This window comes from Nomascus leucogenys, chromosome 6, assembly GCF_006542625.1.
Source record: "Nomascus leucogenys isolate Asia chromosome 6, Asia_NLE_v1, whole genome shotgun sequence".
Classification (NCBI taxonomy): Eukaryota; Metazoa; Chordata; class Mammalia; order Primates; family Hylobatidae; genus Nomascus; species Nomascus leucogenys.
In genome coordinates this window covers 43,994,788-44,007,973 of record NC_044386.1, presented here as the reverse complement: position 1 = coordinate 44,007,973, position 13,186 = coordinate 43,994,788, and the positions used below count along the sequence as shown (strand labels likewise).

General features: G+C 39.9%; 1 protein-coding gene and 1 non-coding gene across 9 annotated transcripts in view; one reads left to right on the top strand and one right to left on the bottom strand.

Annotated features, from left to right (window-relative positions):
- The window catches only part of TCF12 (transcription factor 12), a 380,664-nt gene extending 367,989 nt beyond the window's left edge, over positions 1 to 12,675 (top strand). For all 8 annotated transcript variants that reach the window (XM_003266967.4, XM_030814043.1, XM_003266968.4 and 5 more), the window contains 2 exons: positions 6,628 to 6,781; positions 10,322 to 12,675. In XM_003266967.4, coding sequence (XP_003267015.1) covers positions 6,628 to 6,770 — 143 coding nt within the window. In that variant the 3' untranslated portion in view covers positions 6,771 to 6,781; positions 10,322 to 12,675. The remainder of the gene's footprint in view (positions 1 to 6,627; positions 6,782 to 10,321) is intronic.
- LOC115835769 lies at positions 2,797 to 2,900 on the bottom strand. Its single transcript, XR_004030789.1, has one exon. It is a non-coding gene; the product is annotated as a small nucleolar RNA U13 (small nucleolar RNA).
- Positions 12,676 to 13,186: the final 511 nt, after the last annotated feature.

The following is a 13,186-nucleotide window of genomic DNA, read 5'->3' as shown; positions in this document are numbered from 1 at the left end:
CCCAACCTGTCACCATCCCTGGATATGTAGTTTTACCAGGAGGCAAGCAGACCCAGGTCTAGCAGTTCATCCCAGAGAAGAGTGGCTTCTCTTCTAAGCCTCAGATTTTGCCAGAGCATTTTTTGTGCCTTGTTGCCCCACCTGTCAAACCCTAAGTCCCACTGCCAGTTTAAGCTTTTCCATTATTGTGACTACAACGTTATTTGTACCTTTGCCATTTTTATTCCCCAGCAGATAAAACAAATGACCTTCAAGTTTGTACTCTCAGCGTTACTCAAGACTCAGTGGTTAAACATTTCCTCCTCTCAAGCTCTTTCACAGGTCAGCTCAGTCAGGTCACTGTTCTTTTGATAATTTAGTGTTAAGAGAACTGTTAGATTTTCGGTTTCCTGTTCTACAAGTGAGTTTGAAAATAAATGGTCTAGGACAGTGGTTTTGAAATCTGGCTGGTCCCAGAATCACCTGAAGCTTTTCTTTTCTCAAACATTTCCAAACCTTACCCCAGGAGATTCTGGTGCAATGAGATGGTTAAATGTGATAGACTTAGCATATGCAGTGATAATACTGCAGTCTTTCCTACATCCCCACTAAAATAAATAAAAATGATACTCATTTTAATCCACGAGGACAGATGAGAGAGGAGACCATAGCAGATGAAATAGGAAAAGCTGCATGTAGGATAGAAAGTCGATGGAATAGTGGTACTTATTTGTTTCTAAGTACTGAAGAATACATGTTTCAAGAGTGGTAAGATCTAATCTTATGCTGAATACAGTGATTTCTTAAATTCCCCGAAGTTAAAATATGTAATCATGAAATTTCAGAGCATTAGGGTAAAAAAAAAAATTCTAAAGCTTCTGGAGATAAAATATAAGTAGCTTATAGATAAAGAAACAAGAATCAAAATATCATCAGAGTTCTGGACAGTAGTACTGGATTCCAGGAGATAGTGGAGCAGCACCTTCAAATTTCTGAGGAAAATAATTTCAACCTAGAATTCCTTTTTTTTTTTTTTTTTTTTTTTTTTTTTTTTTTGAGACAGAGTCTCGCCCTGTCACCCAGGCTGGAGTGTAGTGGTGTGAGCTTGGCTCACTGCAACCTCTGCCTCCTGAGTTCAAGCGATTCTCCTGCCTCTGCCTCCTCCATAGCTGGGATTACAGGCACGCACCACCATGCCCAGTTAATTTTTTGTATTTTTAGTAGAGACAGGGTTTCGCCACGTTGAGCAGACTGGTCTGAAACTCCTGACCTCAGGTGATCCGCCTACCTCAAACTCAGCCTCTCAAAGTGCTGAGATCACAGACGTAAGCCACTGCACCTGGCCAGTTTCAACCTAGAATTCTATACCTTGCCAGACAATTAATCAAAAGATGAAAATAGAATGAAGATATTCCACATAAGCTGGGCATGGTGTGTGCCAATAGTCCCAGCTACTTGGGATGTTGAGTCAAGAGAACCACTTAATCCCAGGAATTTGAAGCTGAAGCGAGCTATGATCATGCTACTACACTGCAGCCTGGGTGACAGTGCCAAGTCCACCCTGTCTCTAAATAAAAATTAAGTTGGCAGCTGGGTGCAGTGGCTCACACCTGTGATCCCAGCACTTTGGGAGGCTGAAGCAGGCAGATCATGAGGTCAAGAGATTGAGACCATCCTTGGCAACATGGTGAAACCCCATCTCTACTAAAAAATTAGCTGCGTGTGGTGGCGCACACAAGTAGTCCCAGCTACTTGGGAGGCTGAGGCAGGAGAATCGCTTGAACCCGGGAGGCAGAGGTTGCAATGAGCCGAGATTGTGCCACTGTACTCCAGCCTGGTGACAGAGCAAGACTCCGTCTCAAAAAAAAAAAAAAAAAAATTAAGTTGGCTGGGCACAGTGGCTTATGCCTGTAATCCCAGCACAGTGGAAGGCCAAGGCAGGAGGATCCCTTGAGCCCAGGAGATGACTTGAGACCAGCCTGAGCAACATAGTTAGGCCCCATCTCTAAAAAAAATTTAAAAATTAGCTGGACGTGATGGCTCATACCTGTAGTACCAGCTACTTGGGAGGCTGAGGTGGGAGGATCACTTGAGCCCTAGAAGATTGAGGCTGCAGTGAGCTATGATTGTAGCACCACACTTCAGTCTGGGCAGCAGAGTGAGAACCTGTCTCAAAGAAAAAAGAAAAGATATCTCAGATAAGCAAATCCTTTAAAAATTTACCTTCCACAAACATTCTTTTTAAAAATAGAGACAGGGTCTCACTGTGTTGCCCAGGGTGGTCTCAAACTCCTGGCACAAACGATCCTCCCACCTCAGCCTCCCAGGTAGCTGGAACTGCAGGCATTAGCCACCACCACACCTGGCTCATGTATATTTTTTTCAGAAAGCATCTGGAACGTATGCTTTAGCCAAATAAGTGCGTAATGAACAAAGACAAATGTTATAGAAACCAGGAAACAAAGGATTTAACATAGAAAAACAGCAAAAATAAATCCCTTGAAAAGAACTACTGGGCCTAGAGAGCAACTAGTCCATTGAAAATTGAATACTATTAGCTGCAGAAGAAAGGTTTCCAAGGAAAGAAAATGGAATTAATTGATGATATGATATGTTCAAGATTTTAGGAAAATATATTGATAGGCATTTGTTAGATCTCTTGGAGCATTCAGTGGTGGGGTTGGGGAGATGGAATTTGCATTACTAACAAATGAAAAAACAAGTAGCTATTAACTATAGGAAAAATAAACAGTTATATGAGCAAGGGAGCAATCACTGTAAAAAAATTTATTTTTCTTTTATTTTTTTCGAAGTTGAGGTCAGATGAGTAATGTGCTGAGGTCATAACAAGGTTGGAGGGTGGCACATCTCACACACACTCGTGAACACCCAATCATCATGCTCATGAACTACAAAAAGATCAAACCTTTCCTCCCTCTCCCTCTCTCTCCCTCCACCCCTCCCTCCCTCTCTCTCCCTCCCTCTCCCTCCCTCTCTCTCCCTCCCTCTCCCTCCCTCTCTCTCCCTCTGTCCCTCTCTCTCCTTTTGTTTTTCTTTCTTTATCTTCTCTTTCTTTCTCTTTCTCTCTTTCCTCCTTTTTTTCTTTTTCTTTCTTTCCTTTCTTTTTGTCTTATTCTTTATTTCTGCCTTTGTTTCTTTCTTTTTTGTTCTTTCCTCCTGTCTTCCTTCCTTCCTTTTTTTTCTTTCTCCTTTCCTTTCTTGTCTTGTATTTTCTTTTCTTTCCTTTCCTTTTCTTTCTTCCTCAGGGTTTTGCTCTGTTGGCTAGGTTGGAGTGCAGTGGCACAATCATGGCTCACTGCAGTCTCAACCTCCCAGGCTGAAGTGATCCTCCTGTCTCAGCCACCTCAGTAACTGGGACTACAGGTGGGTGCCAGCACACCTGGCTAGTTTTTAAATTTTTGTAGAGACAGAGTCTCACTTTGTTGCCCAGGCTACTGTAAAATTCTTACCTCAGCAGCTGTCTCCATATAGTCATAATAACATAAATATTTTCCTAGCCATAATAATGTAAGAAGTGACTAGTGAGTTAGCTAAAAATTCTGCTATAAACATGTTGCAAAGTTGATGTTACAAGAGAGTCAAGTCCTCAGCTACATACGAAGTCAATAGATAGAATTCCCCTAATTGATATGTGGGAAGACGTACTTCTCATGCCCTGCAGGTAATGAGAAGTACCAGATCTTTCTGGCTACTTAACACACATTTGCCGTGGTCTGCTGTCACACACCAAGAGGTATGAAAGAGTAGCTTTAGTCTTTTTTGAATCAAAGTTGTGTATTTACTTCACATTTCCTAGAGTCTGCCATAGTATTGTTCTTCCTGCCAGAAGTGTTCTTTGTCTGACTCTAGGAACCTGGAAGATCTTGCCTAATTTACTGACTTTTTGGTGCTCATCCTTCCCAGCATTTCTCATTATGTCTTCTAGATCCTGGTGTGATAGAGTCACAGTTAGCTAAGAGCAATTTTCCATTATAAAGAGAAATGTGAGCCTTTTCACATCTCACATTGTCGTCTTTAAGTTTTACGTGCTAATCTATGCCCTCTTCTCAGTCTCTCGGGTCATTACATGAGACTTTAACCTCCACAGTCTCTCTCTCTTTTTTTTTTTTTTGGAGACAGAGTTTTGCTCTTCTTGTCGCCCAGGCTGGAGTGCAATGGCGCGATCTCGGCTCACTGCAGCCTCCGTCTCCCCAGTTCAAGTGATTCTTCTGCCTCAGCCTCCCGAGTAGCTGAGATTACAGGCACCCACCACCATGCCTGGCTAACTTTCTGTATTTTTAGTAGAGATCGGGTTTCGCCATGCAGGCTAGTCTCAAACTCCTGACCTCAGGTGATCTGCCTGTTTCGGCCTCCCAAAGTGCTGGGATTATAGGCATGAGCCACCGCGCCCGGCCCACAGTCTCTTATAAAAAACAAACTGATGAAGGACAAACTCTTATTTGTTAGAGGTGCACAACTGCTTATTAAGAAAGCAGTTCTTAATATTTTTTGCATAATGATGAACATGCTATTTTTTTCCTACTAGTTATCCTAATAAATTAACTAAGAGTATCTCTTTCTTCCTTCATTCATCCTCCTTATAGTTGTATAGGCTCTATGTCTTTCCCTAAATACAGGGGCTTAGAAAATTAGAACTCTAAAATGGAATTTTATTAGTATGCATCACTGATAGTCAGGAGTCAGCTAAGTTTACCATAATGAAGTTTTTTGTTTAGTTTTTAAAAACTTGGAGGTGAACTATAAATGTGTATTGAAATATATACATCCAAGTACACTTTTACCTACTTTAAAGGGGAAGCTGGCACAGTGGCACTTGCTGGTAGTCGCAGCTTTTTGACAGGCTGAGGTGGGAGGATCCTTTCAGCCCAGGAGTTCAAGGCAAGCCTGGGCAACGCAGTGAGACCCCATCTCTGAAAAAATGGTCGGGGGTGGGGTGGGGACATGGAAAAAGGGGAGCTATACTAATGATATATCGGCTATGCCCTCATTTCAGGAAAATCTGACATAAAATATTACAACTTCTAAAAAATACTATTTTCATTCCAGACTAATTACAAATGATCCCTTTATATCATATTCATTAGGACATTTTTAATCCATTTATAAAAATATGTGGAACAACTTTTAACCTATACTATATGTTATAATCAAATAAAAAGCTATATCAGAAGCTATGGATATCTTGGGCTTAAAACTCATTTTTTAAAAAATCCAACAGGAATAGTAGTGTGTAAGTAGATTTTGATCCAGTGGGTCTTTGATCTGATGGATTTTCTTTCCCTTTATTTCTCACAGTAGCACCCTATTCTTTTTTTTTTTGAGACAGGGTCTCGCTCTGTCATCCAGGCCAGAGTGCAGTGGCACGATCACTGCAGCCTTGACAACTCTTGGGCTCAAGCGATCCTTGTACCTCGCGGCTTATTCTTTAACCTCTTTTGAAAATGCCCATGTCACAGATCCCATGCAGTCTTCTTTGCTATCTTTTATAAGAAGCAGCAGAGGTTTTTACCCTTTTAATAACACCTCCAGCAATAGAAAGACCAACTCATTCATCTTGTTTCACATATATATCAAAGTAGAAAAGTAAGATGTGCACCAGCTATCTATCCCTCTCCCTCGAATTGGCACATTTCCTATAGAAGAGGGGTCCCCAAACCCTGGGCCACGGACCAGTACCAGTGGCCTGTTAGGAACCGAGCTGGCTGCACAGCAGGAGGTGAGCAGAGAGCAATCCAGCGAAGCTTCATCTGTATTTACCGACACTCCCCATCATTTGCATCTCCACCTCCTGTCAGATCAGCAGCAGCATTACATTCTCATAGGAGCATGAACCCTACTGTGAACTACATATGCAAGGGATCTGGGACCTAGGTTGCCTGCTCCTTATGAGAATCTGATGCCTGATGATGTGTCATTCTGTCCCATCACCCCCAGATGGGACCATCTAGTTTCATGAAGACAGGTTCAGGGCTCCCACTGACTTAATGGTGAGTTGTATAATTATTTCATTTTATAGTACAATGTAATAATAATAGAAATACAGTGCACAATCAATGTAATGTGCTTAAATCATCCTGAAACCATCCCCGACCCCTTCCCCCCCGCCCCCCGCACCCAGTTCATGGAAAAACTGTCTTCCACGAAACCAGTCCCTGGTGCCAAAAAGCTTGGGGACCACTGCTTTAGAGGCATAGCTGAGGATATCTCTTACTTTATCCTTTTCTGAACTGGTAACATTTTAGATAAAGCACACATGTCTCTCTCTTAAGTACAAGATGTCAGCATTCATGTCAATTCAGTATGCCGTGTCTTAGCAGGACATTGAAGAGACTTGGTAGCCTAATAACAACAGCATTTGCCAAAATGTTTGAGTGAAGAGTAGCATTTTGATTTAAATCAAATCAAACCCTAGAAAACTAAATCATAAGCAAAAAATGAAGAAAACACAAAATGGTCACTTAGAAGTATAAATCTGGAGGCTCAGTTCAATGCTGAGGTTTTATGTCTTCTATGTGATGGTATTTAGTATGGGAATGAAGTTACACAAAACAACAGCCATTTGTTCAGCTTGAGACCTAATTCATAACTTAAAACCATAGTGATAAAAATTCTTTCCTCCTGTTTTAGAGAGGAACCTTAACCCCAAAGCAGCCTGCCTTAAGAGAAGGGAAGAAGAAAAAGTTTCTGCCGTATCGGCAGAGCCGCCAACCACACTGCCAGGAACCCATCCTGGGCTTAGTGAAACTACCAACCCTATGGGTCATATGTAAACATCAGCCAGGTAAGTACGGGTTTGAAAAGAAACAGCAAAGAAATAACCTTAAGATTCATCTTAAACTGGGTTAGAATCTTTGAAAAGAATTCTCTTGTGAGCAGTGGCCATTGTAAAGGTCACATGTAATTTGAAATACAACAGTTTGTCTTTCTGTTACATTATCAGACTTAGAGAGCCAGTGTCATTTTATAGCAAACTGCTATTTTCTTCAAAGTGTGGCAGTGTCTTGTGACTTTGGTTCTTCTGTTGGGAATCATCATGTGTACTCTCTTACATGAGTATCTTCCTGATCCAAGAAGAAATAGTACAATGACTCAACCATCAGAAAACGCTCTTGCTACCACTCATGTTCTTCATTTCTTTATTCAGAAATGCTTGATTATATCGTCAACCAGTTTTCTGCTAATTATCTAGCTTTTTGTCATGAAGACTTTATATATGAAAAAGTTATTACTTCTATTTGGATCAATAATGCAAGTTAATGATACGATGCTTCTTCCCCACTTGCAAGCACATCAGTTAACACCCTCTAGAATCTATTAATGAATGTGAAGTTATTATATATGGTAGAGCCAGAATGCCCTTCTCTCTGGTGGAATTTTACTTGTTCAAGGACTATTCTTTATATCTTCCTTTTCATGGAATAAACACAATTCAGTTCCTGGTGATTTTTTTTTTCCTCAAGACGGAGTCTCACTCTGTTGCCCAGGCTGGAGTGCAGTGGTGCGATCTCGGCTAACTGCAGTCTCTGCCTCCCAGGTTCCAGCAATTCTCCTGCCTCAGCCTCCCGAGTAGACTAGCTGGGATTACAGGTGTGCACCACCATGCCCGGCTAATTTTTGTATTTTTAGTAGAGACGGGGTTTCACCATGTTGGCCAGGCTGGTCTCGAACTCCCGACCTCAGGTGATCTGCCCACCTCAGCCTCCCAAAGTGCTAGGATTACAGGTGTGAGCCACCTCGCCCAGCTGGTAACTTCATTTTTATAATCTGCCTTCAGCAGTATGTAGTTTTTTTCCCAATTTTATCAACAGATTAAAAGTAGTAAGTAAAGGCAGATGAGTGTGGGGTGTGGAACAGAAAAAAATATCAAGTGCAGTTTCATTTGGTCAGTTTTGTGGCTATCTCATTTTGAACTGACAGTCTGGAATTTGATAGACTATTTGATAGATAAACTACAAATATTAGTAACTCACCTTTTCCTGAGGGATTTAGTTCCTACCGCCACTACATATATAGGGTCAAATGAGACTACATATAAGGTCAAACCAGACCACACGGAAGATTTCATTTAGGGTAAAAGAAAGGAAGAGTTAAGGCAGTTATTTCATAAGTCAGTTATAACTGTAACATTAGCACACTGGAGAAAACCTCAAACTACCTCCCCCACAAAAAGTATCCAGCAATCTAACAGATTGTACATGTCAGGGACTTTAGGCAAGAGCTAGTTTACAGATCCTCTAAAACCTAGATCATTGTTTCATACTCTGTAGAAAATATAGACTACTATGAAACAGTAAGTATTTTTGCTTCAAAAATAAACTTTGAAGTGTTTTTGTTTGTTCAGGGGTTTTTTTATTGTTCGTTTTTTTTGTTGTTGTTGTTTGTTTGTTTGTTTTGAGATGGAGTTTGACTCTGTCGCCTGAGCTGGAGTGCAATGGTGTGATCATCTCGGCTCACTGCAACTCCCGCCCCCTGGATTTGAGCAATTCTTCCACCTCAGCCTCCTGAGTAGCTGGGATTACAGACATACACCACCACGCCCAGCTAATTTTTTTGTATTTTTAGTAGAAACAGGGTTTCGCCAGGTTGCCCAGCCTGGTCTCAAACTCCTGACCTCAAGTGATCCGACTGCCTCGGCTTCCCAAAGTGCTGGGATTACAGGCGTGAGCCACTGAGCCTGGCCAAAAAATTAACTTTGAAGTTTTAAAATAAAACCATGCCACTATTTCTCAGTGCAAAAGAGACTTTGTAAACTGATAGATTATTTCAAAGAAGAGTGATGGGAGAGGTAACTTCTTATGCTCAGGTCCCAGATAACCACCAAGCTGTGAAAAAGAGCACTAGGCATTCTGCCCTAACACTTCTCTTAGAGCCTGTTTTATTTTTCTTGTCTCGCTCTAGTTAGTTCTACCCATTTCCTCTTGTTTTCTTTGCAGTCTCTCTTACTCGTTCAACTTTGTGTTCTTATTCTCATCTCATTTCCTTCTGTTTACTTCCTGTGCTTTACTACTTCTCTATTTCATACTGCTTTCATAGCTCTACCCTTATCTCTTTATAATGTGGAAATTTTCCCGCTTAGGTTAAAATTAAACTTTGGGCGTTCCCACCTATCAAAAAAGGATCAAGAATTCTTTTAAGTTTAAAAAGGCATCAAGATATGAGACATGTAGTGAATGCACTTTGTTCCATAGATTGTATAGGCTAGTGTTTGTCATCTTAGAATATGTGTTAAGGTTGCTAATTTCATAAAGATAGTTACTTGGTTTCATAAATTGGATAGCAGATTAAAAGCAAGAGACAGGGCCGCAGGAAAAATGCTACTAGAATCAAAATGGCTAAGACATGACCACAGAATGACTGGTTATAAACGTACAAAAATTTGCCATCCTGTAATGTAGGCCAAGTAGCTTTGAATATCTTAGTTTTCCATCCCTAAGAGCATGGCTGTGTACCTAAACAATACTGTGGTTATTGTTTAATAAGGAAGTAAAAGTTATGATTCTATCTAAAACTATTTTATTAAAAATTTAAAGTAGAAAATTTCAGTTACTGCTATATATATTATATTGGGAACATAAGTATGTATAGAATTTGTACTAATAGAGTAAAATATTCTTAATAAACATGGAGCAAACATTTGTTGAGGACCTACTGTGGACCAGGAACTGGGACCAATATGAAAATGAATGCAGAGTAGCCTCTGACCTCAGGTGCTCTCAGTTTAGATGAAATAAATGTAAACTATTAACAGTGTGGTGGAGTGGAGGCAGCAGCAAATTGAGGGCTTTACCGTTGTCTCACTACTGAGGAATGAATGAGTAGCACCTCCGAGCTCAGTTATTGCCAACTTGAGTGTTGTTAAAATGAAGGTTTGCATCATTGCAGCAGCTGTTTTATACTCCTGTAGTTTGTGATTCTGTAATCACATGATCTCCTTTAAAAATCTTACCAGATAGCCGGGTGTGGTGGTGCACACCTGTAGTCCCAGCTACTCAGAGACTGAGGTGGGAGGATTGCTTGAGCCCAGGAGTTCAAGGCTGCATTGAGCCATGATCATGCCACTGCGCTGCAGCCTGGGTGATAGAGCAAGACACTCTCTGAAAACAAACAAACCACCTTACCGTACACATCAAGTAAAACCATTTCAGTATACCTTAAAAGGAAAAAGTTCATTAAGTCACTTAGCAGACTACAAATTTAGTGCAGACCTGGATATAGATGAGGAATACCAGCTTTTTTTGTTGGTGGGAGGGGGAAGGTGTTTTATTTTTAACAATTATGTACTAACTGGTATTGTCCTCTCCCTTGGCTGTCCCTGCCACAGTTCCAGAGTTATCAGTAGGCTAGATAGAAGGTGACCTCTCCTCATAAGGACTTGGACAACTCAGATTATCTGAAGACACAAACCTGACAGGAGGGAGAAGAAAAAACAAAACACTTGAAGCAAGAAACTCAAATGTAATCCTACGATCAAAGCAACTGGTCAACACTTCCATCAGAAGTGAAGATAGGAAGCTCATCAGAACATCAGCCCATGAGATGTTTGCAACAAATCTTTTGTTGCAAGCAGTGTGTCGCTTCTGCACAATCAGAGACTGTCTCGATCTCTCCACTCACCGTGGAAGTTGCCTTGTGCCTAAACTGAATTGACAAATGCATTGTAACTACAAATTTTATTTATTGTTATGAAACTGTAAGGTCTACATATAAAGGGAAAAAGTTAATGTGGAAAGCTGATCTACACTCAGCTGATGCCAGCATACATTAAAGCAGTTCACGTGCAGAGAACAAAGCAGTGACAACCATTGGCCCTTAGCATTCCCGGCATACCTATTAGTGTCTTAAAAAGGAAGGGAAAAGTCTTTTGTTGCCCTCTCCTATCCTCTTGCCATATGAATAGCGTTTTCCATGAAATAGGAAAATATTACTTGGTATAGCATTTCTCTTGCTCTCATTTTTTGATTTATTTTTATTTTCTCTTTGTGGGTGTTATATCTGATCTCTAAATCTGAAGTTTATGGTCACAGTCCAGCCTCCTCCGTGCAGCCCTGTGTGCTTTGCACAGTTACCTTACAGTGGTAAGCAGAGACCATCTGTGACCATAGCCTAGCTAGCATTTTAAAAGGGGAAATTTTGTTCTCTAGGTTTTTCCCCAAATAAACATTGCTTTATTTCTAATAATAACCGAGACTTTTCAAGCTTCTAGATCTCATAGGAAAGCTTGTAATAGCAAAATTGTAAATTACAAGGGAAGAATCTACTTTTTAGAAATTGCTTTGTTTTCCAAGCAGTAAGTACTACATACAGTACTTGTAAAGTGTTAGCTGTAAGTAAGCACAAAATACATTTAAAATACAAAGACGATTTTTTCAGGCTGTGATTATGGTGAACATAACAAAACCCAGTAGTCACCAAGGCAGGTAGTGTGATAAATGAACACACCACTCTGAGGCTAATTACCTAATGGAATACAAGAGCAATGGTCACCCGGTTTCCTTATCCTAGCCTTTATTTCTCTGTCATTTGGATGGCTGGTCAATGGGGAAGAATTCAGTGGGTGATTTAATCAACTGCAAACCATCTGCCCCTGTCCCAAAGTGATGAGCCAGATTAGCATTAAACCAGTACTTGTCAGTCCATCTTAATACTGTTCATTAAGGCACTCTCTGTCTCTAATCCTTAGGAGTTGTTTTAAAAGACATAATCACTTTGAACTTCCATGAAACCTGTCTTCCACCACAACAACCCTGGGAGAGAAAAACATGCTAAACGAGATATCTTGGCTTAATAATTCCTTATAGCCAGTATCAACAGTGGCAATCAGCACACAGAGGAAGGGACCCAAATCACTCTGTAGCTTAAAGATTTCTGTTAATTTGAAAGAACAAAAACAAGACAGAACTTCTGGTACTCTAATCAGGATGATTCCTAACAAGTCAGTCATTTGTGAACTTAGTGGACTTTTTGGTTACTTTAATTTGCATATATTCTCCAGTTACATCAGACTCTATCTGTGGCCTTGTTCTTCATTTCAGTGTTAATCAGCTAAACAGAAGTTGTTGCTTATGATGTGTGAGTGAACATATGCCACTGCCTGGCCTTTTTTTCTTCAGAGCTTGTTGTCTTTTTCGCTATATTAGACTTTGCAGTATGCCCAGAAGCTTTCCTTCATAAAATAGAAAGAAAAAAACATTTGGCTTATTTTTCACTGTAGCTAGTCTTTTATACAATAATCTTGTAAGAAAATTTCTTGAATTCTAAATATTACTCTTTCTAGATTTTTGAAATCAAAAAGTTTTCAGTAAAAAGTTTCTTACTTTATTTTATTATATTAGGTAGTAAAAAATGTAGGGTTATTTACCATAACCTGTTCATTAATATCAGAAATTTACAATAGCATTTTAAGACCATAGTAGGATTCTAGCATACCGTGTAGTACCTATGGAGTATTGTAAGAGCTAATTGTTGGAGATGAATTGCTTCTCATCTTGTTCTCCAGTTTCCATTGTTGGTTTATTGCAGATTTGTATCCTGTGTCAAATTCAAGGTATTATTGATAAACCTTTTCAACCAGCAGCAAGAAGTTCAAATTTTTTTCTGTCACTGTAACAGAAAACACAATATGTATATAACATTTATGTAGCAATAAATGTGCCATCTTTTTTTAACACAGTAAAATAGTGAGTTTTTTACATTTCTCTTTCTCAAATAATAATGTATTTTGTTTTATTTTCTCCACCTCATTCGTCCCAGAAACACTCACACTGCTTTTCCTAACTGCATTACCGACATTATCTGGGAAACCCTTCAGGACAGAATCAGGCTTGTGGAGCTGTGGCAATCTGGTCTAGAGCTTCTCTAGCTTGTGCTTTTCCCCTCTTGCCCTCACTACTGACGGTGGCCTTTTAACCTTTTCCTAAAGATTGACCAAACAGCAATTAGTAGTTACAGAAAATCTACTCATTTGTAGATAAAGAGAAAAATGAAGAAGATGGAAAAAGACTCAAGTGAGGCTTTTTAAGTTATTCTTCAAAGCACTTTTCACATTCCCCATACCCTTTCTCACAAAAAAAGTGTGTCACAATTAGGGAATGGTATTGTTTACTGTTTAAAAGTTAAAAGATTAAAAGTTTGCTTTTATCCCAGATTTTAACCACAAAAAAAGCATAGTGATTATCCATGAGGACTT